General features: G+C 42.5%; 3 protein-coding genes across 5 annotated transcripts; 1 reads left to right on the forward strand and 2 right to left on the reverse strand.

The window, feature by feature from the left end:
• Nucleotides 1-277: 277 nt before the first annotated feature.
• On the reverse strand, nt 278-4,136 carry ciroz (ciliated left-right organizer protein containing ZP-N domains). The gene is made up of 11 exons (XM_070969167.1): nt 4,053-4,136; nt 3,891-3,973; nt 3,708-3,809; nt 3,496-3,620; nt 3,242-3,385; nt 3,121-3,159; nt 2,821-2,958; nt 2,642-2,726; nt 1,780-1,976; nt 1,539-1,656; nt 278-723 (listed from the first exon to the last, which is right to left on the reverse strand). The coding sequence occupies exons 1-11, from the start codon at nt 4,088-4,090 to the stop codon at nt 278-280; spliced, it is 1,515 nt and encodes a 504-aa protein (XP_070825268.1). The 5' UTR covers nt 4,091-4,136.
• Nucleotides 4,137-4,941: 805 nt separating this feature from the next.
• tardbpa (TAR DNA binding protein a) lies at nt 4,942-9,733 on the forward strand. Of its 3 annotated transcripts, none has more exons than XR_011602410.1 (7): nt 4,942-5,733; nt 6,350-6,513; nt 6,641-6,781; nt 7,089-7,259; nt 7,351-7,471; nt 8,221-8,367; nt 9,122-9,733. XR_011602410.1 is itself a non-coding variant. In XM_070968273.1 (5 exons), the coding sequence occupies exons 1-5, from the start codon at nt 5,493-5,495 to the stop codon at nt 7,822-7,824; spliced, it is 1,191 nt and encodes a 396-aa protein (XP_070824374.1). In that variant the 5' UTR covers nt 4,942-5,492; the 3' UTR covers nt 7,825-7,965. The 3 variants fall into 3 exon arrangements, 1 of the variants encoding a protein (XP_070824374.1); XR_011602411.1 differs by having other exon boundaries at nt 7,351-7,435; XM_070968273.1 differs by lacking the exons at nt 8,221-8,367; nt 9,122-9,733 and having other exon boundaries at nt 7,351-7,965.
• Nucleotides 9,734-14,920: 5,187 nt separating this feature from the next.
• On the reverse strand, nt 14,921-20,866 carry pgd (phosphogluconate dehydrogenase). The gene is made up of 13 exons (XM_070969225.1): nt 20,759-20,866; nt 20,217-20,292; nt 19,939-20,118; nt 19,779-19,844; nt 19,568-19,686; nt 19,357-19,423; nt 19,117-19,251; nt 18,815-19,004; nt 17,541-17,671; nt 17,185-17,318; nt 16,518-16,617; nt 15,877-15,999; nt 14,921-15,480 (listed from the first exon to the last, which is right to left on the reverse strand). The coding sequence occupies exons 1-13, from the start codon at nt 20,764-20,766 to the stop codon at nt 15,361-15,363; spliced, it is 1,449 nt and encodes a 482-aa protein (XP_070825326.1). The 5' UTR covers nt 20,767-20,866; the 3' UTR covers nt 14,921-15,360.
• Between the last annotated feature and the right edge of the window lie 1,677 nt (nt 20,867-22,543).

A 22,543-nucleotide genomic window follows, 5' to 3' on the forward strand; every position in this document is an offset into this window, starting at 1 on the left:
CAGGCGGCGGCTGGCAGAGTTCTGGCTGTATTTCTGCTTGTATAATCAACCTTCACAGCACTGACTGACCATAGCATCACCTTTAAAGACTGTGAACAGACGCTACAGACCACGTGACACCAGTGAGAATTAAAACATCATAAGTGAATCAAAAGGCCTTAAAGCCAGCAGACTTTAAGGCCTTTCACTACACTGAAACTGCATTTGAAGTCTGGTCTGACTCTGAAAACACAAAAGCAAAAAAAAACATTTATTTATCACAGATTTTGTCAGCTTTCTAGTCCCTCCAAACCCACTTAAATCTTCTCTGTTTCTGCTGGTCTTTATTCCCAGTGGTTGTGTTGAATTGTTGGTATTCTTGCTCATGTGGATCAGTTGTGAGGAAAGATGTTTCGGGTGGTTCAGGTCTGGCTGATGACTCAAGGAATCCTGGTTCTGCTAAGGAGGAGTCTGTGGTTTCATTTCGAAAATCCAAAAAGCTTGTTTCAGTTGCATTAATGGCAGAAATGGTGTCGCCGTTAAACCCAGAAGACAAGGCCTCCATCTCTGTGCGATGAGAGCGAATTGTGGAAAACTCTGCAGTCACCTCTTTGAATGGGGGCACTGCGGAGCGCTCCAACGACGGCTGCTCTGTCATGAAATTCTGGTGTTTGAAGTTGCGCGTAGGCAGGGACGAGGTGTTTGGTCCAGGAGAGGATGTGATGTGTGATGCTACAGGCCTGACTATGGAGGTATGATTGCATGGTCTTAGAAAGGGTGAAATTAGTCCACATCCAAAAGCAATATTTATAATCCTGCATTTTCATTTAGACATTTGATTTCACAGTAATGTGGATTTTTAGCTGAAGGAGAAATGTTAATGTTTTTTTTTACACTAGAAACAGATTTCAGCACCTTCCAGTAACTCCATAAACTAAGACATCCCTGTATTGCATTGTATTGTTATTCCATCGACTCTTACTTCTCTTGAATGTTTGACCATCGCTGTGCAGAATGATGTACGACACGAGAAGGCTGTTTTCACACTCATCTGCTGAAGGGGGAATGTTTGGCTGAGTTCACCTTAAATCTGACTTTAACAAGTGTACAGTATGTACAAGCAGCACTTTGTGAGCGCGTAGTCCAACTTGAACTTTGCTGTGAACAAGGAGACATCGGGTGTCCAGCAGTTAAACTTTTGAAATTAAGAAAATGTTTGCATGTTTGTAGATTTTGTATTTTTTTCAGGAAAAGAGTGTGCTGAGGTGGCGTTAAGAATTATTAACAAAATCAAAGTTCATTTCATTTTTCTCAGTTTTGTTTTTTTTTTTCAAATGTTGAGTTTTTTTTCTGCGAGTCACTTTCGTTTGAACTTTTATCTCACTTTAAATTGTATGAAAGGAGCCATATAAAGTGAGATGAGTGGTTGACTGAGCAACAAACAAAAGTAAGTGTCTGGTGTGACAACAGTAAAAGCCGTTCAATGGCTAGTGGTCAAAATATCATCCAATAATTAATCACCACTTTAGTTTTACTGTGTTCATCAGCAGCACACTCACCTGTGCATGGCAGTGTGTTCTCCATGGTCCAGTGCATTTTGTGATTTGTCTCTTTGAAGGTGAGCACAACATCCACCCTGTAGAACGGCTGCAGGAGTTGTTTGTGGTCTGCACAGGCCTGTAAAACAAAGCTGGTTTAGATGTTTTACATTGTAATGCACAGTGCTTATGTTTTAACAAATGTCAGAAACTGGCCTAACTGTGCGAAACAAAATGCACTACCTGTTGTTTCAGCACTAACCTTGGTCTGGAGTATTTGGGCTGTAGGAATGATCAGTGTCATAAATTCACTCGTCTCATGCACGGTGAAATTATCTGTCTGGGGCACCGACACATTACTGACTGTCAGCGCTTCGTTGACGTTGCTGCCTCGCTTGGTCAAACCCATGCGTCGTTTGAAAATGTGCAGCACCGTATCCTCTGCTGTGGACGTGGTCACTGAAAAATACATCAGGGATGAGATGTGTCAGTAGGACAGATGTAGTTACTTTTCAGATAATGAAACACATGACAAACTTAGAGGACACATTTTTTGGCTTTTGACCCCTTACAAATGAGCTGCTTGGAGCTCTCTGTAAACATCTCAAATGGTTTCATTTAAATATCTCTTTAAGGCCCAAAGAGATAAAATTATGCAACATTTTAAATGAATGCATAGTGAATGTAGATATTTGAAGCAGACCCCCTCAGATTTTGTGGGCCTGACCACAAGATTGGGAACCTCTGTATTAAATTACCTAACTGTGGATGAAGTAGTGAAAAGGAGCTCCACCTCGACCAGCTGCAACAGTAAAATGCTGTTTTCACATGAATACATCAGTATTAATCTAATCATGGCATATTAACTGACAGAGGCTATTTCTCTGCAGATACTTTTACTGTAGATATTAGATAGATGGATTAGATTTGACATATATTTAGATATATATAGATAAGTAAATGTTGCTGTTAATACTCCTGTATCATAAAGTATATACAGCCTAGTATTTCAACATTGTTGTATAAGTACTTCTTCCACTGTTGACTGAGATAAACATGTTCAAGCTTGGGTCATGGCAAAGGAAAATAAGTCTACTTACTGTTTCTTACTGCTTGCTACTCACCTTTTGGACACGTGGCTTCCATGCTGTAGGCATACTGACCACTGACCAGCTTCAAGGCCAAGAATTCCCCTTCATTTTCCATCACCTGCATTGACCACAGTCCAAGATAGCTCTGTGAATTTCAGCCGTAATGCTGCAAACAGTCACTTGGTGGCAGTGTGATGTCAGAGGTTTCTTACTTTGACTGGGCTCAAGACCTCCTTCCTCCTGCCTTGAACTGTAATGTCTGGTCCGCTCATGTTAGCGTTCATCTGGATCAGGCTGGCATCCTCCAGAGCTACAATGAGGCGATCACTCAGAGACAGAGACCAGTGCAACTGTAATGCAAACATTCAGAGACATAAACACAGTAAGACACGTCCCCTCCGCCTGTTTTCTTTCTCTCATTCAAACACATGCACAAAATATGTGTTTATTTTCATAGTGCAATCATATTTTCAACAGCTGATTTCATCACAGGACTGATTTAATATTAGTACCTCATTATCCCAGTTGTCATAGGGAACTTGTCTTGTCACCTACAGACATACACAAATCTTGTCAGAACGACAAATAACTAAAGTGCTTGGTTAAAACAGAGGAAATTTACACAGCAGTTACCTGGATAAACTCTGGGTCACACTGGATTTGCTCTCTGCTGGGCAGCACAGAAACCACGGGGCACTTCATTATAAAACTGTGAGGTCTGCCTCCGAATCGGTTTATCCTCTTCACCAAATTCAGTGTCAGGACGTGGTAGCCATGCTGAACAATCAACACACAGCCAGAGGTTTATCACCATCGAGCCCAGCTGCAGGGGTTTATGAAGAGACTTTATGAAAATGGTTTGGATATGTCTTCAAGGAGGGACATACCTGTTGCTGCACCAAACATCCAGTGTAACTGACCCCAAAAATGAAGTTCTCATCTGGGTCTTTGTGCAGAGAAAATCCACAGGCAGACAGCTGCAGGTTCAGGTGATCCAGAGATGCGAGGTTGACTTGTGAAAGGCAAAAGTGATTCAGAAGGCCCATGTGACATGTTTTATCTCAATACAGTGTTCTTCTTTTGTGTCAGAAGTAATTACCTCGGATCTGTAAGGCCCCAGACAGCCAGACACCCAACCCTTCAATCTGCGCACTGTGGATCCACATTTCCATGTTTTCAGAAAAACACGACACATCTCCTTCTGAAAATGCAAGCACATGTTTTAATGTATTGTGAGAAAGCGCCGGGAACAACTGCATGTCATCACAGACTAAAGGTTTACCTGTTAGTTTTGCTATTGGGGTGTCAATCCACTCTCTTTTCTGGATGGAAAACACATTCCTCATGATGAAACACTGCAAAACACTGAGGAAACGAAGAATTGAGAGCACATTCTGAAGTTAGTCAATAGTTCAAGTCCATTTTTGTACATTATGCTACTCACATAGTCCTAAGCAGGATGCTGAATTTTATCTGATCCATGTTGCTTCTGCTGACAAAAACAGTCAGTAGGCAGTCTGAAAGCCGCCTATTTGTAGGTGAGTGGGCTGATGTTACTGGGGAGGAGAAAACACAGGTGTGTTTGCTTTGACATGTTGAAAGAAAGTAATAAAAAAAAAAGTCACAGAGAATGATCAATGTCTCCAGCATGTGTGAAAAGCAGTTGTAGAACCTCTGATTGGTCAAGGTTTTTGTCATTAAAAACTGTGATGATCTAATTTGAATGAACCTCGTCACATCCAGTTTTCCCCTTTTATTTTACCTTAGGTAGTTTTGACATAATCTTGTGCCACAGTATCACATGTACTCTGTGTCACTCTGTTCCTGAAATTATGTGACTTTTACAATGAGTGAGTGTGGGTGTTACAACCACACCTTATGATTAAGATTTGGCACATTAGACATTATCACTATCACTATCACTATCATATTTAATCAAAATCACTATTTGTTGTTTTCTGAAAATGTAGGCAAAAATATAGATGAATCTCATTTTTCACATGACACAGGTTTTCATGACGTTAAATTCATTCAATCCTTCAATAGAATTTCTCAGTGCGCAACTTTTGTTTCGGCCTTTAAGGTGAATCTTTACGACTAGACTTCAAAGGGTGACACGCGAGCTTTAAGATGCCCATGACACGTTATAAAATACGCCACAGCTAATTAAGTTATCCGCATTACTTTTAAGTGGAATTTCCAAGAGTTAGACGCCAGCTGGTGATCTGATATCAAACAATTAAGTAAATGTTTTTCATTTTAACTTTTGGCATCCCTACAAAAATTAACAGTGTGCCCTCCCAAATACATGATGTCATCTCCACAAGCGACGCGGCCATTTTGTTAGCTAGCTTGAGGTTAGAGAGGTTAGCCGTGTAACGTTTCAGCTGCAAATATTCTCTGTAGTCTGAGCATTTCGTATTCAAATCTCACCGAATAAGATAACTTGTCGATGTTATTATTTGCGCACAGTTTCAGCCACACGGTCGTAGACAACAGGAAGACTCGTGTATTTGTTGACAGTACACACCGCGCGAAACTGGATGGTCATTCATTTTTCAAGCTGTCTTGAGTTTGCTAGCCTGTTAGCTAGCTGGCTAACTTGTTTACGCGTGCTCTTAGCAGAGAAGAACAAACACAGTATATGTGGCCGCAAGCTATTAACTGTTTGAGAGTTGTGGAGTGAGTGATAGCGCTCACACAGCTCGTCTTATCTGCGTTTCGCTGCCCTTTCGTGTCCGTTGCGTCACCCAGCTAACAGAAGTAAACTTCAACGAGGATAGACGCTACAAACTCGTGCGCCTCATTCCGGTGTTTACCAAGTTAAAACCTTGAGCTCCATCAGCTGATTCCACTTGGACCAGCGCTTAGCCATTCAGAGACCATGTCAGAGTTGTACATTCGTGTGGCTGAGGATGAAAACGAAGAGCCCATGGAGATCCCCTCAGAGGACGATGGTACGGTTTTGCTATCATCGGTAGCAGCACAGTTTCCAGGGGCGTGCGGGCTGCGGTACAGGAACCCAGAGTCCCAGTGCATGAGGGGAGTCCGGCTCGTGGAGGGTGTCCTGCATGCGCCAGAGAACGACTGGGGGAACTTGGTCTATGTCGTCAATTACCCCAAAGGTGAGACAGGGATGGGAGAGACGATTTGCTTCTGAAATGAATCGGTGCTTCTGCAGAGCGTGTTGGATGAGGCTACATTCATTTTACCCAACAAATAGGCAACAGAGCCTGGCCTCAATGTAGAGAAATGATAATGCTCCATTGTTCAACTCTATTAGCTTGCTTCTGTCTTTGTGGCAAAAGTGAAGACCTGTACCTGTTTTAGTGTCAATGCACTGATGCTCACAGCCAGGTTTGTAGACAGAAATGTGTTTTAAGATGGTGTGGACGATCTCGACTGGCCTGCAAAAAGCCCTGTCATTCAACCCCTTTAACACAAGGTCTTATCACCCAACATCAGTGCTTGCCTTCTTTAACACTCCTGTGGCTGGATGGGAGCAAATCCCTGCATCCCAGTCCCAGTGCTGTGGAAAGCCTTCAAAGGAGAGTGGGAGCTGTTGTAGCAGCCATTGTTGAACAGCCACACATGCATCACATGTTGAAGCTGGTCAACCACCAGACAGTGAAGAGTTTAGAGGGTCATTGTTTGACCTTTCACCTCATTTCAATGAGAGTTGTATTGACATCCAATCGGCTCTTTTTCTTAATGTTACTCTTATCTATTTATTCTCCACAGACAACAAAAGGAAGATGGATGAAATAGACGCTGCCTCAGCTGTGAAAATAAAAAGGGGCTTTCAGAAGACATCAGATCTCATTGTCCTCGGGCTGCCATGGAAAACAACAGAGCAAGACCTGAAAGATTATTTCACTACCTTTGGTGAAGTCATCATGGTACAGGTACAGACATCTTTTCAGGCTCTGAATATTTCTGTCAACATTTCTTTGAGTGAGAGTGTGATAAGGATGTGTTTCTGTTTGAGTTAAAATTGGGAATAAAGCTTGCATTTCATCTATGTTACTTCAGGTCAAGAGAGATGCAAAAACCGGTAACTCAAAAGGGTTTGGGTTTGTCCGGTTCACTGACTATGAGACACAAACCAAAGTGATTGCTCAGAGACACATGATTGATGGACGATGGTGTGACTGCAAACTCCCCAACTCAAAGGTATTTTGGGCACCATTTTTTAGTTCAGAGCAGAGTCAAGAACTTCATCATAAAAATGCATTCAGATTGTATTTGGGTCAATGATCAGTTAAGACATTGGTGGTCATTTCTATTTCTGCTGCTAGATGACTTGTTTAGTCTTTCATGTTAATACTGAATGCAGTTTGTTGTTGAAAGAGAAACAAACTTAGCATATACCACAAATGTTGATTAAATGTCAGAGAGCTAATTCTGAAATAGTCAGAAACATTACTGACAGCATCACGTCGACTGCTTCATTTATTGCCGTGCCTCTTTGTCCTCTCAGGCGTGTCCTGATGAGCCCATGCGGAGCCGTAAAATCTTTGTTGGCCGCTGCACAGAGGACATGACAACTGATGAGCTGAGGCAGTACTTCATGCAGTATGGTGAAGTCACTGATGTCTTTATCCCCAAACCTTTCCGGGCGTTTGCTTTTGTCACATTTGCAGATGACCAGGTGAGATTCACCATAAATGGCAGAGTTTTGTCCCTTAATTCAAGGCGTAATAATGGCTGTCATGATGATGTTCTCCTGGCTTCTTTCTCAGGTCGCCCAAGCCCTGTGTGGAGAGGACTTGATCATCAAGGGCGTCAGTGTGCACATCTCCAATGCTGAGCCTAAACACAATAATAGTAGGCAAATGATGGATCGAGGGCGGTTTGGGGCTGGTGGGTTCAGTCAGGGCTATGGCAGTAATCGCGGTGGGCTAGGCAGTGGTAGTGGAGGGGTTAACTTTGGGGCTCTTGGTCTTAACCCGGCCATGGTGGCTGCTGCCCAGGCAGCACTGCAGAGCAGTTGGGGAATGATGGGCATGCTGGCTAACCAGCAGGGTCTGACTACGACAGCCGGCACAGCCACTACGACCCGAGATCAGACCTATAGCTCTGCCAGCACCAGTTACAGCAGCCCCAGCTCAGCTAGCCTCGGGTGGGCTGCAGGCACTAATACTGCCTCCAGCAGTGGCTTCAGCTCCGGCTTTGGTAACTCTATGGAGTCGAAGTCTTCTAGTTGGGGAATGTAGATAGTTTCGAGTTGACCTTTTCTGTTGCTGTTAGGTTAATCTGGTAAGTATACCTGTAGGGGGGAACTGCTTATATCTTATGTTCCTATTATTTAAAAATACACTGCCTTTTATTTTGTTAAAGAGAACATTTATACTTGTGTGTGACTGATTATGTAGTCATGCATTGAATGGGTGAAAAGTTTTAGTGGAAACTGCCGCACGTTTTTTGTTTTTTGGAGAAAGTGTCACACTGTGCATGCAAATTAATATTTATAAACATGCACGAGTATCCGGAGAGCTCCGTCAGCCACCTGTAAAATCGGCTTGTTATAATTATATATATATATATGTGTGTGTATGCATCTTTTTGTTTGACGTCTTTTGGAAACGCCTTCATGAAAATCTCTTCTGCAGTTCACCAACTCTTTCCCAATTTCCTGGGAGGAAGCTCCTCATTGGCAGCAATGTTCGACAGATCTCAGTATCAATTCCCCTCTTCCCATGTGTAAATGCTTTGTCATCAAAGAACACAGCTTCACTCTGCATATACTGTGTTAGACGGTGGGTGTTGTCTTTTTTTCCTCTCCCCTTTTTTATGGATATAGAAATCGTGTCTGCTCTTGTCGCTTTTCGAGATCAATGAGTGGGATTGGTGTTGGACCGAGTGAGAGTGAGCGAACGGGAGAGCGAGGGAGCACGTGTGAGAAGGACTGTCTGTGCACATTTCTTTTTTAAGGGACAAATGCCTGCGAGAGTTGAGAAGAACCTGTGGCTTTGTGCGAGTGTGAGAGGAAGAAGCAAGTACGAGTGTGTTCCTAAGGGCCATCACAAGGACATTTATTGCATCTCGAGATCCCTATGGTCTCTGCTTTCTCTCATCGTTTTCTATCAACTTTAAATTCTTTAAAATCGCAGTGAAATGTCAAGTGCTATGAGTATTTGTATTCTTTCGTAGCTTTTTCTTGCTGTCTGATTTGACGTGAATGCTGTGTCTGGTTGTGTGCTTTCTTTTCTCCTTGTTACCACCCTCTCTGTGTGAAGATGTGACTTTGTGCTGAAGTCTGTATGGGGGAAAACAACTGAAAGCATGTTGGACGTTTGCAAGTGAGCTCAGAGGTTGACGTGGTGAATGTTTGACAAGTTCCCATCGAAAGTTTGTGTTTGAAGTGGTTACGAATGCATTTTCTATGTTTTGTGAATCAAAGGGAAAGTCTGAAATAAAACTGAATTTGACTAGGTATGATACACTCTTGACAGTGACTTATTTTTGCCTTTACATTAATTGAACTGCCAACACTTTAATTCACATGTATAGGGACCTCGGACATGGACAGCCCAGGTTTTCGTCTGAATCCAGATTGGAGTCAGTTATGGAGAAGCTGAAGACATTGTGGGGTGGGCCGGCACAAACCAACAATGGAATTGCTGCACGACTGCCTTAATCCTGAAAAGGATCTTCTTCACCTCACTAGCAAGAAACCTTCGACCATCCCGTAATGAAATTTAGACCGGACCATACTCAATTGGGCTGAGGTACTTGTTTATACCTACAAATGTCACAAATAGGACCAAAGTCGTACCTGCAGTTTGACAGTGATCATGCGTAAGTTTTTTTGTTTGCTTTCCTAAACTTGTGAAACTAAGCTTGCCTTAAATCTCTCACCTGCATTTCTGTCAGTAAATGCTTTATTCCTTGTGCTCATAAGTATTAACTGGTCGGTTTCTTTTCAATGTGATCAAAAAGAATTTCAATAAGGCAGTGTGTGCTCTTGTTATTTTGTCTACATGGATTGTAAACTGGTTGGATTGTATGAGATGAGTGATTTTCAAAGGGACTTCAACAACTAAACATGCCAGCAGGAATTCACACTTTCTGTATTGAAATATTTTAGTATTGCGGTGTAAAATAAAAGTTTTGAGTTTTTAATCACCTGTCGTCTCTCAATGTAGATAAAATGTAGATTGCTAGGAGCATTTCTGACTGGGCTCCACTTCCAGCTCTTATCTTAAACCATTTTCCGTGCCTTCAGTGTGATGCCTCTTTCAGATTTCATTTGGAAGCTTAGTAAAATGTGCTGAAAGTGTAGTTTTCATGTTCTGTCTGTTGGTGGTGCTAATGGGCCATTTCATAACAGCTTGTGGGACAAGACTCCCAAGTCGCCTTTTCTATATATAGAAATGCAAACCTAATAACTTTGGTTTGTAAGTGGTTGTAGGAGGTTTTGTGTTTTTTTTCTGTGCTCATAGAGATTTGGTTACACACCAGCTGAGGGACTTTATTTGAATGAAAATATGAATTCGTAGGTTTCCTGCAGAAGCACACTTGTGATGCCCAGTGAAAGACCAAAGGAGCTCATAAAACGTTGTATACAATTCAAGACTAAAATACATTCCTGCTGGGTGTTACATATTGTAGATATTATTAAATTCAATTAGTAATTTAGAAAGTGTGACATCAGTTCCTCAACCTGTCAGTGAACAGGGGTTTTCGAAGGAGGAGGTTATTTAAATAATGAATCTTTGTACTGTATCACTAATGGAGAATTTAATTGAAGCTCGCTGCTGTTAACATGGGTGCACAGTGTGAAGTGTAGTACTTTGTCCTGCTGATAGCAGGTCGAGAAGCTCTTCCAGGAGAAGTTCTTGCAGGGTGGTCTGTCCTTGGAGGTGATGTGGTTTCTGAGGGTCCTCCCTGGATCCATGAACCCAAACTGTAGCTCAGTGGTTCATGAAAGCATCTGCTGCAGCTCCCTCTGCTCCTTCAGCAGTTTCTAATGAAAAGCAAAATCAGGTTCAGCCTTTTTTTATTTCCTTAAAATATGCAAGCAAGGATGCAGTTGATACAGAACAGGTAGAGAGTCAAGACACCAACACAGCCAAAATAAGGAATATTAGAGGGAAAATACACACATTGAACCTCTGATATTTTAACATTAGATTGATCTCACAGAAATCATCAGATTAAACAATTTGTTAAAATGGACTATCAACTGACCTGATTGTGTAAGAGTTCTAGGTTGCCATTGGTTTGTAGAGCATGAATAATACCTGCGTCGGTGCAGACAATGAAGACCGGACGCATTATAATGGCTGTTCTGTTCGTTCGAGACCAGACTTTAACCACTGCTGCCTGATTTAAACGCTCTCACTCGTGAGCATTAATTCAGTGGACATCAAAGGTATGATCACCAAACTCTGCATGAACCTACACACAATTTTGTCATGTCCATATTTATCCCCCATCCTACATTTGGTAAACAGTCAGGATAGAACCATCTGTTTTCTGTAAATATTGCCTGTGTAACTGAAGACAACTAAACGTCGGTTCCTCTGCTCTACAGCCCTCCATTGTTGTCCATAATTAAGCCACTGTTACACTGGCTAACCTTTTCCCTGCCGATGATCAATAGATGGTCAGTCGTACATAAACTGTCCTGCTGCTGGAAATACTCTCAATGCATCAATATAGTATCGTGACCAGCATATGCACGATATATATAAATACATATATTTTAGTCAGTTTAAATTTACAGTGCTCAGTTGTTTAAGCCATTTTAGTATCTGCAGTATATATGACCTGTTTTTAAAGATTTCTGTATTTCTCCAGTGGGGACCAGTGGGTTTGTGCTGAATTGTGGGTTTTGATCTTTTCATTAAGGGTTACTCGTTGATATTCACCGTCTGGTCATTTTGTTGAAATCATTTCAGAGATTCAGGAAGTGGAGATCGTTTGATCTCGATGGAAACCATTTGCTTCTGTTGTCCAGTCTTCCTCCTCCTGCTTCATTATGCATCATCATCGTCATGCTGTGTGGTGTCACCCCGCTGCCTGCTTTGTCTGCAGATGACTCAGTGGCCTCATCCTCCACCTGCGCTGCCTCCACTGAGCTCTAATAGCCTCTTGTGCTCTAATGCAACCTCCGCTTGGCATCGGGCCTCATTAAGAACACACAGCCTCTAATTGTAGAGAATGTTCTGTCCTTTGGATTAATTAAGCATTAGAGAAAAGGGATAGGGACACACACGTTTATTTTTTATTAACCAACAGGACGAATCCCAATTACTGAGTAGCAATGATTTGGTAGAGGGGCCTCCCTGAGGGCCCGTAGTGGTGAGCCTCAGTCTGATAATGGAGCAGCCTGTTTATGGTATGAAGTGCACCGCAGTGAAGCATATGAATGACAGTGCTTATATTGTTTGTTCTGCGCTCCCCTTCAGGATCAAAGCTGTGACAGGAGGTGTCAATCGAGGAGGTCTTTGAAGGGTCCCAGGACGGTTGAATAGAAGACAGAGGCTTGACATAAACATCAACCTGGCAATCACCAAAGCTATTGCAGCACAGGTGCACTGAGGTGAGGCTTTGTTTAATGTTTAGCAGCAGGTGTAATAGCAGCTGTGACACACTCCTGTCAGATACAACATCCCTCACTGGCTGTGGGGGTGTAAGCAGCGCTGCCTGTCTCAGCAGCTGAGGATCCCCTGATGAGACTTCAGATATCACAGCGGCAACAGAGTGCTAACAGGGTTAAATGAAGGGTTTTATTCGGTTGTTTCTTCATACATGCTTCACTAGAACCACATCTTTGTTTCTAAACTGACCTGAGTTAATGTGAGGATGTTTTCTGACACCAGCCAGTTTACTGATCTATTCACTGACTTTTTTAGTAATGTTATTCCCAAAGGCATTAGTTTGTTTTGATGTTTGTTGGTTTCAAATATACACTGCTCAAAAAAATTAAGGCAACACTTAAATTGCACATCAGATCATGATGAACGAGTTATTCAAGTTGAAAATCTTTTCTGATGTACATCGCATAATTTGTTGGGAACAAAATGATTTAACAACAGACAATGGAAACCAAAATCATCAACCCACTGAGGGCAGGATTCAAAATCACAGTGAAAATCTGAGTAAAGTGTGAATCAGTAGTGTGTACCCACCGCCAAACCGCTCATACTGGATGATGTTACGGGCAGCATAACGTTCACTACAGCGTCTCCTGACCAGTTTGGTCAAAAACGTGGACACCAGTAGCCTGCTGGAGGCTCTGGCAGTGCGCCTCCTGTTCCTCCTCGCACAGTGGAGCAGTTACCGGTCCTGCTGCTGGGTTGATGCCCCTCTATGACCCTGGCCACCTCTCCTTGTGTAACACTGGTCTCCTGGTCTCTCCACTGTGCTCTTGAGACTGTGCTGGGAGGCACAGCAAACCTTCTTGCGACCGCACGTGCAGATGTGTCATCCTGGAGGAGCTGGACTACCTGTGCAACCTGACCGGGCTGCAGGTACCGCCTCATGCTACCAGTCGTGACAAGGACACGAACAGACCTCAAAACGAGAGAAGAATCCTTCAGGAAGGATAAGGAGAAGGACAGGAATTGTCTGTGGCCACCACGTGCAAAACCATTCCTGTTTTGCGGGTTGTATTGCTTTTGCCTCTCCATTGCACCTGTTGTCACTTTCATTTGCACCAAAGCAGGTGAAGCTGAGCCACAATCACTCGTGCTTCCTAAATGGACACAGTGATATCCCTGAAGTTTAACTGATGTGGTGTTAGACTGCGATGATTAAGTGTAGAGAGATGTCAGGAAATAAGAAAAACATCTGCATGTGACCTGGGGGCTTCAAGGTTCAGGGTCAGTATCTCAACCCTTAGGCCACTATGGCCCCCCACCAAACAGCGGGGCCCCTCATCACAGGCTGAATGTGTCGATGAGTTGTGAGCATTTTAACCAGACTGATTTCCTCCTCTACTCAGAAAATAAAAAAACTTCATGCAGCATACAGTTCATTTCAACTGTTCCTACTTACAAGAGCTGTGGTACACTGTGTATATTTAGACTGGACTCGACTGGGACACCTGCTCAATTTAACCTTTATTTTATTAATGTATTTATAATATTTAATCTTTATTCAGATGGTCAGAGACTTTGGTTCAGCTTCTGTTGTAATTAATCTTACATTAAAACAATGCTGCAGCCTCAAAACTAACTATAACTACCATTAATGTATATGTCTCGTTATTGTGCCCATCTTGTCTGGACATGTCCGACACTGTGAATCGTTTGCTGTTTTATTAACACCAGTTTTTAATTGCATTTTAATGAATTAGGGTGTATAAAGAAACAGGTGTTGGGTCTTGGGGGCCACCTGCTGGACAATCACTAAAATGACAAAGCATGAAATTATTTATACATTTCACTGATGGCTCCATTCATGTGACCATCCCCATCACGGTTATGTTTACAGTCCTGCTTATCAGTCAGATAAATCTTAAATCTGATTACAAATTTCAGATGAATTTACTGGAAAGTTAGGCCAGGGGCCAATGAGGTGTATTTTTTAAAGACAGGGCTTCCTCATTTTCTGAGACAGTTTTGAACATTTTCACAATTTCCCTGAATAACCACGGCACTTACTTCAATAAAAAAATGTGTCACAAGTATCCTGATTGTCAACAGTTGTATTTCGATGCATTTAGGGGTCTGGATACAGGTCTACAAATACATTTTTACTGTTTTCACTCACTGGAACAACCAATTTGTAGAACTGTGCAGCCTGAGTGGAGTTGTGCACTCTGTAGCTTGTAAAATGATATCATGTATTAATATTCAGTGTATAACTGTCAGCTCATTTAAATCAGGGTTGCAAACATTATTATTTGCTACAGTTTTTACTTAAAGTAAATATATCTGCTGAATGATTTTAATCATTCTAAATGCTAAATTATTGTCTTTTACTAGCTTCTGTTTTTAATTTTCCTTTAAATGTATTTTATTTTTTATCTTTCTATTCTCTTCTAATTTTTTTTTTCTTTCTCTCTTTCTTTGAAATGTATGATTTTAATGTATTTTTATGCTTCTGTAAAGCACTTTGAATTGCGCTATACAAATAAATTTGCCTTTGCCTATATTTGCACACTTCAGGCATGCACTGACACACCGTGAATGGACCAGTGGCTCTCAGTGTCTGTCTTCCACCAGGCAGCCCTTTTACACTGAATATCCTGTTTATATCTCTGGCAACTTATGTCACTTGTTGCTTAATTTAGCGCTACACACAAACACATCTCAATCCTGTTTACAGCACCCAGAGAGTGAGGACCATACAAGCTAATTATAAAGGGATTGAAGTCTTTATTTAGCCTAACACAGTACAGTGCAACAGTTCACCTTAATCCAGTGTTAACACGGTGAACCCTAGGCCCAACATGACAGGTGAACGTAAGACAGCATAGTATCAATAGCATCCAGATGGAGTCAACTCTTTGTTGCTACTCCTCAGTCGCAACACCAGAACGCACAGGTGGAGAGTTTACAACAAACACAATCTATGATTCCACTTCTTGATAAATAAAACTGCAACAACACATCTTTGAGGGGAGTAAAAAGTTGGATTAAGGTCATTGCTGAGGTGGGCGGCTCCTAAATATTCAGGCTTGGTTGTAAAGATGGAATGTGCAACATGTCTTCTTCCCTCACAGATAACTTCCATTCGTCTTCGGCCTCCCGTCTTTTTTTTTTTTTTTCGTGTTTTGAGTGATGTGCTGATGAACCTTATGCGTTGTAGGATGAAGAGGAGACCTTTCCACCGTGGCCCGTCCAGTTGGTGTGGATGAAATGCCCGGGCTTTGACAGCAGTTCATATGTGTGGGCTCCAAAATAGTCCCTCTGGGCCTGAAAGAACAAAACACAACATGAACAACACCTGGCACCCACAAAGACAAATTTCATCTACAAAGAGCGCAGCTAATGATAAATTTAACGACTGAGAAATACATCCATCTTCAACTTGTTTTGTTCAACCAACTACAGTTACATAAACAAGGGGAAAGCAGCAAATCCTCCCATTTAAAACCAGTTAGAGTGTGACAAATGATTAAACCTGACAAACTGTTTCAGCTCTATATTTAAATGCTGAACTGAACTACAGAACACACACACAGCTTACAGCTCTAAGATCCCAACACAAACACACACCACAGCCCCACGTGACCTTTTTAATCTGATATATCTCCACTCTCGACCATATGCTCAGTGGGCTCTGCTCTGCTGCGTCTACTGTTGTTTTACCTGGATGAGGTTTGCTGGCAGCTGTTCATGCCTGTAACCATCGTAGAAAGCCAGAGCTGTGGTGAAACAGGGCATAGGGATGCCATGCTGGACTCCAGTGCTGACTGTTGTGCGCCATGACTCCTAAACAAGGAGATTAGACAGGTTAACAAATGTTCATGGAGCTCCAGTGTAATGTGGTGTTAATGTGGTCATGTTCATAAGAAGCCAAGAGCAAGAGGTCTTCACAAGGTCACTCCGAGCTGCGTCTACATTATGTGAGGGTGTGTTCGATTTGAACACTAAAGGTACAAACATTAACGAGCTAGCAGCTGCTTCTTTTCCTTCTGTGGGGAATTAACCATTTTAAATATTTCACCAAAACAAGCCAGAATGTTTTTTGCCCTTATACCAGCATTATGATTGGTGCAGCCAGACCTTTTTCCAGCGCTGGCACAGCCCACTGTGTCCTTTCTTTAGCAATACAGTGTAAAATTAAACCAGATTTCAGTTTGAAAACTATCTGCCGAACACGGCGTCTCAGACAGGTGACGATTAAATCAACCGGTGGTAGTGTTTGTAAAAGAGGAAACAACTTGTGCGTGTCTGTGTCAATGAGGGTATTGCAGCTCGGTCTGTGGACACTTCCTCCTTCCTCATACCTGACAGTCCTGCACAACATTGCTGAAGAAATTGTCCAGCAGCAAGTTCTGCAGCTCGGCATCCCTGTCAAACGCCTCTTTGATTTTCCCCAGGAAGACACTGGTGGGGGGAGGAGAGGGCAGTGTTAGCCAACAGACATCTCATTGGATAACTGTAAAATGCATTAAACCAATACCATGACCAGGTTTCCATTCAAACAAGTACAAGGTCCCAGCGACAATGCACAGGTTGAAATGTGATTACATACTGCGAGTCACACTGAGCGTTTTATTTGTTTTTGGTTTATGCAACGTCTCTGGTATATTACACAAAGCAAACCAGTGTCACAACCATAGTTTCCTCATACTTTAGCTTTACAGGAAGGGTCCAATTTTATTTCATCTAGATTTCTCAACCCAGCAGTACACTTATGTTGGGGAAAACAGGGTTAGTTATTTCCTTTATGGCACTACATTAAGACTTATGGAAGACCCTTTACCCTATAATTGTTCCACAATTTAAAAATCCTGAACTTTATAATACTTTACAAAGAGATTAAATCCAAAAAAATCTCTCCATGTTATTCTTGATTTCTCAAGAGGCTCTCTCTTGCACTGCCGAACCACAGTTTGCACTGTCAGTGTGAAAGCTGCTGGTTGAAATAAAGCTGCAGAATTTGCGATGTACCTCCGGATGATGCAGCCTCCTCTCCACATCAGAGCGATGGCACCGTAGTTCAGGGACCAGCTGAACTCTTTGGCTGCCTGTCGCAGCAGCATGAAGCCCTGAGCGTAGGAAATGATCTTGGAGGCGTAGAGCGCCTGTGGAGAGAAAAATTAATCATTTTTTTGTGACATAGAAACAGAATTTGAAATAAATAAAAGCCATTGTAAAAATAATAACAAATGATCAAAAGCAGCTAAATCTTGTAGGTCGGCAGAGTGCCTGAAGGTGTTAAATAGGACATAAACTTAAACCAAACCCGAAAATTGTAACCTCAAGATGTATCTAGTAAACTGAGTCTGAGCTCTACTGTGTTCTACCTTTCTGATGTGTTCCAGGAAGGCAGCCTTGTCACCGCTGAATTTGACCCCCTGTGGCCCTGAAAGACTCTTGCTGGCCTCCACTCTCTCATCCTTTAGAGAGGACAGACATCTGGCAAAGACAGCCTCCCCTGAAACAGACAGACAGAGAGAGAGTGGAGGAGACAGGGACAACGAGGTTAGCCTTCTGCATACATGTCATTATTGGAGCATCGCATAAAAACAGAGAGCAGTCTGGAAAAAGCCATTTAGATTTCCACAAAGCGACAAATGATTACATAGGTTATGCTGCAGAAACACCTTGCCTACATCAGCATGACTCAGCAGTAATAACAATACTGTTGTATGAGCAGGACTTGCCACCACTACTACATTAGAAAAAACAAAGACTTGCCATTTGCCACCTTAAACATGATATTTGTCACTGTATGGCGACACTGTAAGAGGAAAAACTGTTGGGTGAGCATGACTTGCTAAAAACAGCAGAGCCAGGTGCTGCAGCCCACAGGCAGAGAGAGTGACAGTGGGCAGTGGGTGAACTACAGTGGTGAGAAATGTATGCCATGTATATGTGTACTGTACTGGCCTGACAGACTGGTTCATCCCTCAAACAATGAAGCCTTTGTGCTGCCGTCCTCTCTCTATCGACACCACCGACAGGGACTGAGCAAACGTAGAATTTCTCCTGTCTGATCTGAACAATGGTTGCAGGGATTTGGTGACAGGGAAGTTTCTGATACAAAATATCCACATGACTGAACTTTTACTGAAAGTGTAATTTTGACTTAAACAACACGCTCTAAAAGTGTCTCTTTTGAGGGGCACTCACTCTGCAGAGCTCATATGCTGACACCTTTTGTCCTGGATCATTAACCTCACCTCCTGACCTCCATTTTGTCCATGAGACAGACTATCATACAGTCAGAGCAAAGCCCAAAGCCGTGCAGAGTATAACAAATCCCCCTTATGTCACTTGAGATGAGCAGGCCACACAGAAAAGCCTTCAATCTTCTTAGTGGCAGCCACATATCGATCATGTTCCCTCGAAAAAGCTCACTGCCCACGCTGCATGTCAGCTGACTAGCTAAGCTAAACATTAGCCCCCAAATTCTGATCATGAGGCCTTTAATTTGTTGGAGCCATGTTGAAATCTGTGACGTAAGGCCTTTTGCCATGTCATCATGACAAACAGGGTTCACTGAAAGCAGCCAGCATTGGAAGGAGAGAAGGAAACCAGATACTTCCTTGTCTGAAGCCTCCTTTCTTCCTCTTACCGATCAAGGTGACAGGTGTGCCGTACTCCAGGGCTGAAATGGCCGTCCACTTCCCTGTTCCTTTCTGTCCAGCGCTGTCGCGGATCTTGGGCAGCAGGTGAGTACCATCAGAGTCCCTGTATTTAAGGATGTTCGCCGTGATCTCGATCAGGAAGGAGTCCAGCTCGGTCTTGTTCCAACTGTCGAAGGTCTGAGTGTTTCAGCGCAATGAAATAAAGTCAGCCGCAACGATTTTTCCCATTTGATCGTACAGAACTGGCATGACGCAAAAAAAAAATACTAATGAAGCTGGTGCAGCCCACCTGTGCCATTTCATCGTGGTCCATCCCCAGAACATCCTTCATCAGGTGATAGGCCTCACAAATCAGCTGCATGTCACCATACTCAATGCCATTATGGACCATTTTCACAAAATGCCCTGCACCCTCATCTCCCACCTGCAGGAGCAAGCCAGTCAGATTATTGTGCGGTGACTTGATAACAGCTGCTATGATCACTACGTGTGGTGAACATTATGCACACAGCACAAATGAACCGCTCACCCAGTCGCAACACGGCTCTTCTCCAACCTTGGCAGCGATGCTCTGGAAGATGGTTTTTAGATGCGGCCTTAAACATAAAGCAACAGCAAGTTTTACACTAAGTAACATGTCCAAAGTGTCAAATATGACCAACTTTATCACCAGTGACCATATTTGTTTTAGCATGTCCGTATCCCACATCCAACATCTAGCGTGCAGCTGAAAGTCTCACCAGGCCTCTTGATTTCCTCCTGGCATGAGTGAGGGGCCATAACGCGCCCCCTCCTCTCCGCCACTGACTCCACTGCCGACAAACAGCAAACCCTTCTCGTTCAGACTCTTACACCGCCGCTGTGCGACAGAAACACATGAACACATACTGTGAGAATATCCTCAAACAGAAATGAAGATTTACAGCTAAACAGCAAATCTCTACGACTTACTGTCGTGTCTCTGTATTCGGAGTTGCCACCGTCGATGATGATATCCCCGGCTTCAAGAAGAGGAACCTGAAGAACAAGTGCAGCACAAAGTGAAAAGATTCAACTGGATGGGAGTATTATCCACAATGGCTTTGAACACATCGCAGCACAAACTACTGACCAGTTTGTCGATGAAGTCATCCACAGCCTGTCCAGCCTTGACCAGCAGAATGATCCTCCTGGGCGTCTTCAGCTTGGACACCATGTCCTCCAGAGACTCTGCTCCGATCACCTTGGAGCCCTTGGCCTCATTCTGCAGGAAGTCGTGCACCTTGGACACGGTTCGGTTGTAGGCACAGACCTGTTGGACAAATTTGGCGATTACTGGGTGAAATGAAAGAGGAAAGTGGAAAAGGTGGGTGGGAGTCATGGGAATAAACAGGAGAGTCGTCACCCTACCACAAAGCCATGGTCATTCATGTTCATGATGAGGTTCTGGCCCATGACAGCCAACCCGATCAGTGCGATGTCTGCTCTGTGAGGAGGAGAGAGAGGCTCAGCATTGACAACAAGGACGTCTACAAACTGTCCAACACCACTTTCACCATGAGCATCATCATTATATCTTTTCTTTGTTGAATCCATCTTGAACCTCTACGTTTCATCTTTCACTAACAGGAAATTCAATCGTGGGTTTAAAAGTCACACAGACATGACATCACTTGTGATTTCAAAGCTATCTGTCAGTCCTTCGGGTCCACAGCAAACACGTTAGCCGTTCAACTTTCACACTAAATGTTACTTGTATTTCTACGAAGCAGGAAAGCGGGTTAGCTAACAAGTTAACGGCTCCGCTTACACTAACTGAACAAGAAAACAACTCTCAGCAAATGAGGAAAAAAACGACTACAAAGTCTGCAATGACTGAACCACACGCCTCAGTCGCAACCTTTCCACTTTACCGAATGATAAATACGTATAAATGCCACTTGTAAACTTACTCTGCCATGGTGTTCTACGAGGAGAGTAACGGTGAAATACCAGTGTTCAAATGACAGGCTCACACACCAGTCAGCCTCACTTCAGCTTTCCTCCTTGCTCGTTTTATTACTTCCTTGTTCACGTCGCAGCGTGACGAGGACGAGGAGCGGTCACGTACGCACACGTAAGTATCCGGCCAATCGGATGACGTGCAGCACACTGAAGCGATGTTGTTCACGAATTCTCATTGGTTCAGAAACCTGAGCAGAGGTATCCGCTCTCCTATTGGTTTCACAGGTTGTCACTTATTTTACGTAAGCGCACACCCACAAGTGAATGAGTTTTCTTTCAGGACAAATCCTGTATCCTCTAACTTCCATAGAAGTGGAAAGGCGGCCATTGGCACAATTTTGAGGTACCTGTACTTTGTTTTTGTAATTTCTACTTCACGAAATTTCAGAGTGAAATATTCCACAATCTCCGAAGTAAACAACAAATACACTGATGCGTTGAAGTATTAACATATTAATAATGTGTCATTTCTGCAGAACGAGTACTTTTATTTTTGACTTTTTAAATACAGTTTGCTTAAATACATTTGTAGTTTTAACTAGGATTAAGTTGTTTTTTTTTTTTACATTGTTGTAAAACAATAAAAACGTTGTTTTACTGACATTTTTAGTGCTAAAGTAAAAATTAATCTGAATTTTGTGAATTAAATATTGTCCATATATGAGCATAGTCCTTTATTGTAATTAAGGCTGGATTACAAGACAAAGTGGGTGACTGCCCCAGGTCCCAAGAAGTCCACAGGCCCCCAATGTTGTGTAACAATGCACAGCTAGAAGCACAATGAGGCCTTCAGGTGGGTCCTGGCTTATTACCTGAGTTTGAGGCCCTGTGTTGAAAAGGGCCTCTGTGTCAGAATCTCATTTTAAGATCTCTACCATATCAGTTTTATGCTTATGTTTCATCCTCCTTCATTGATTTGTGCTCCCATTATCACACTGCAAACCTGAAAACAGTAGATGGAACAGGTGGTTAATACCCCTCCAACAGGCTCATCAAACCATCACAACCATCAAAGCTATAGAATTTAATGTATCCTAAGAAAATGCCTTATAAGGTATTATATGTCATAAAATGCAGCAAAAGCACAATGTCACGCCATTTCTCTGTGTGATTTTTAACTTACTCTGAGTCCGTGTTCTTCCATGCAGAATAGGATTTCACACTGAATAAACCATGCCCATTTTCTTCTAATTACTGGAAATCTGTGGCAGATCACATGAAAATGACTGTGCACTAAACCAGTTTAATGTCAGAACGTCTTTACATGCATGTGGAGCAGGGAGGAAGACATGGCTTTGGGTCAAATAATGCAGATTAAAGGTACTTTATGAATATGTTTTCTGTGCATTGAAAAGTCTACTGAAATATTTTAATCTTTCAGAAAGTGCACAAGCCTTTACTATAGACTGAGCCCAGGGCCTCACAGTGGAGACATGTTTAAAAAATGTCAACACTTAAGAGCCCATTTCTGCCAGAAAAATCCTAAAATGAAGGCAAAGTTAGGGATGAAGGCAAGAAAAAAAAGAAATGCTCACAGGACATCAAAGTGATCAGATAGATAGATTAGTCAACATTTTGACTTGCAAAGCTACAAGATAATAATTAAAAAATTCTGACTTTCTGCACCAGACTCCAGGGTTTGACTTAGAACATACTAAATCAACTATCTGGTCAATAATTTTCAAAACTATGAGAGATTACGTCATAATTTCGATTGACTGTTAGTAAATTTG

The sequence above is a fragment of the Chaetodon trifascialis genome, chromosome 8, assembly GCF_039877785.1.
Source record: "Chaetodon trifascialis isolate fChaTrf1 chromosome 8, fChaTrf1.hap1, whole genome shotgun sequence".
NCBI lineage: Eukaryota > Metazoa > Chordata > Actinopteri > Chaetodontiformes > Chaetodontidae > Chaetodon > Chaetodon trifascialis.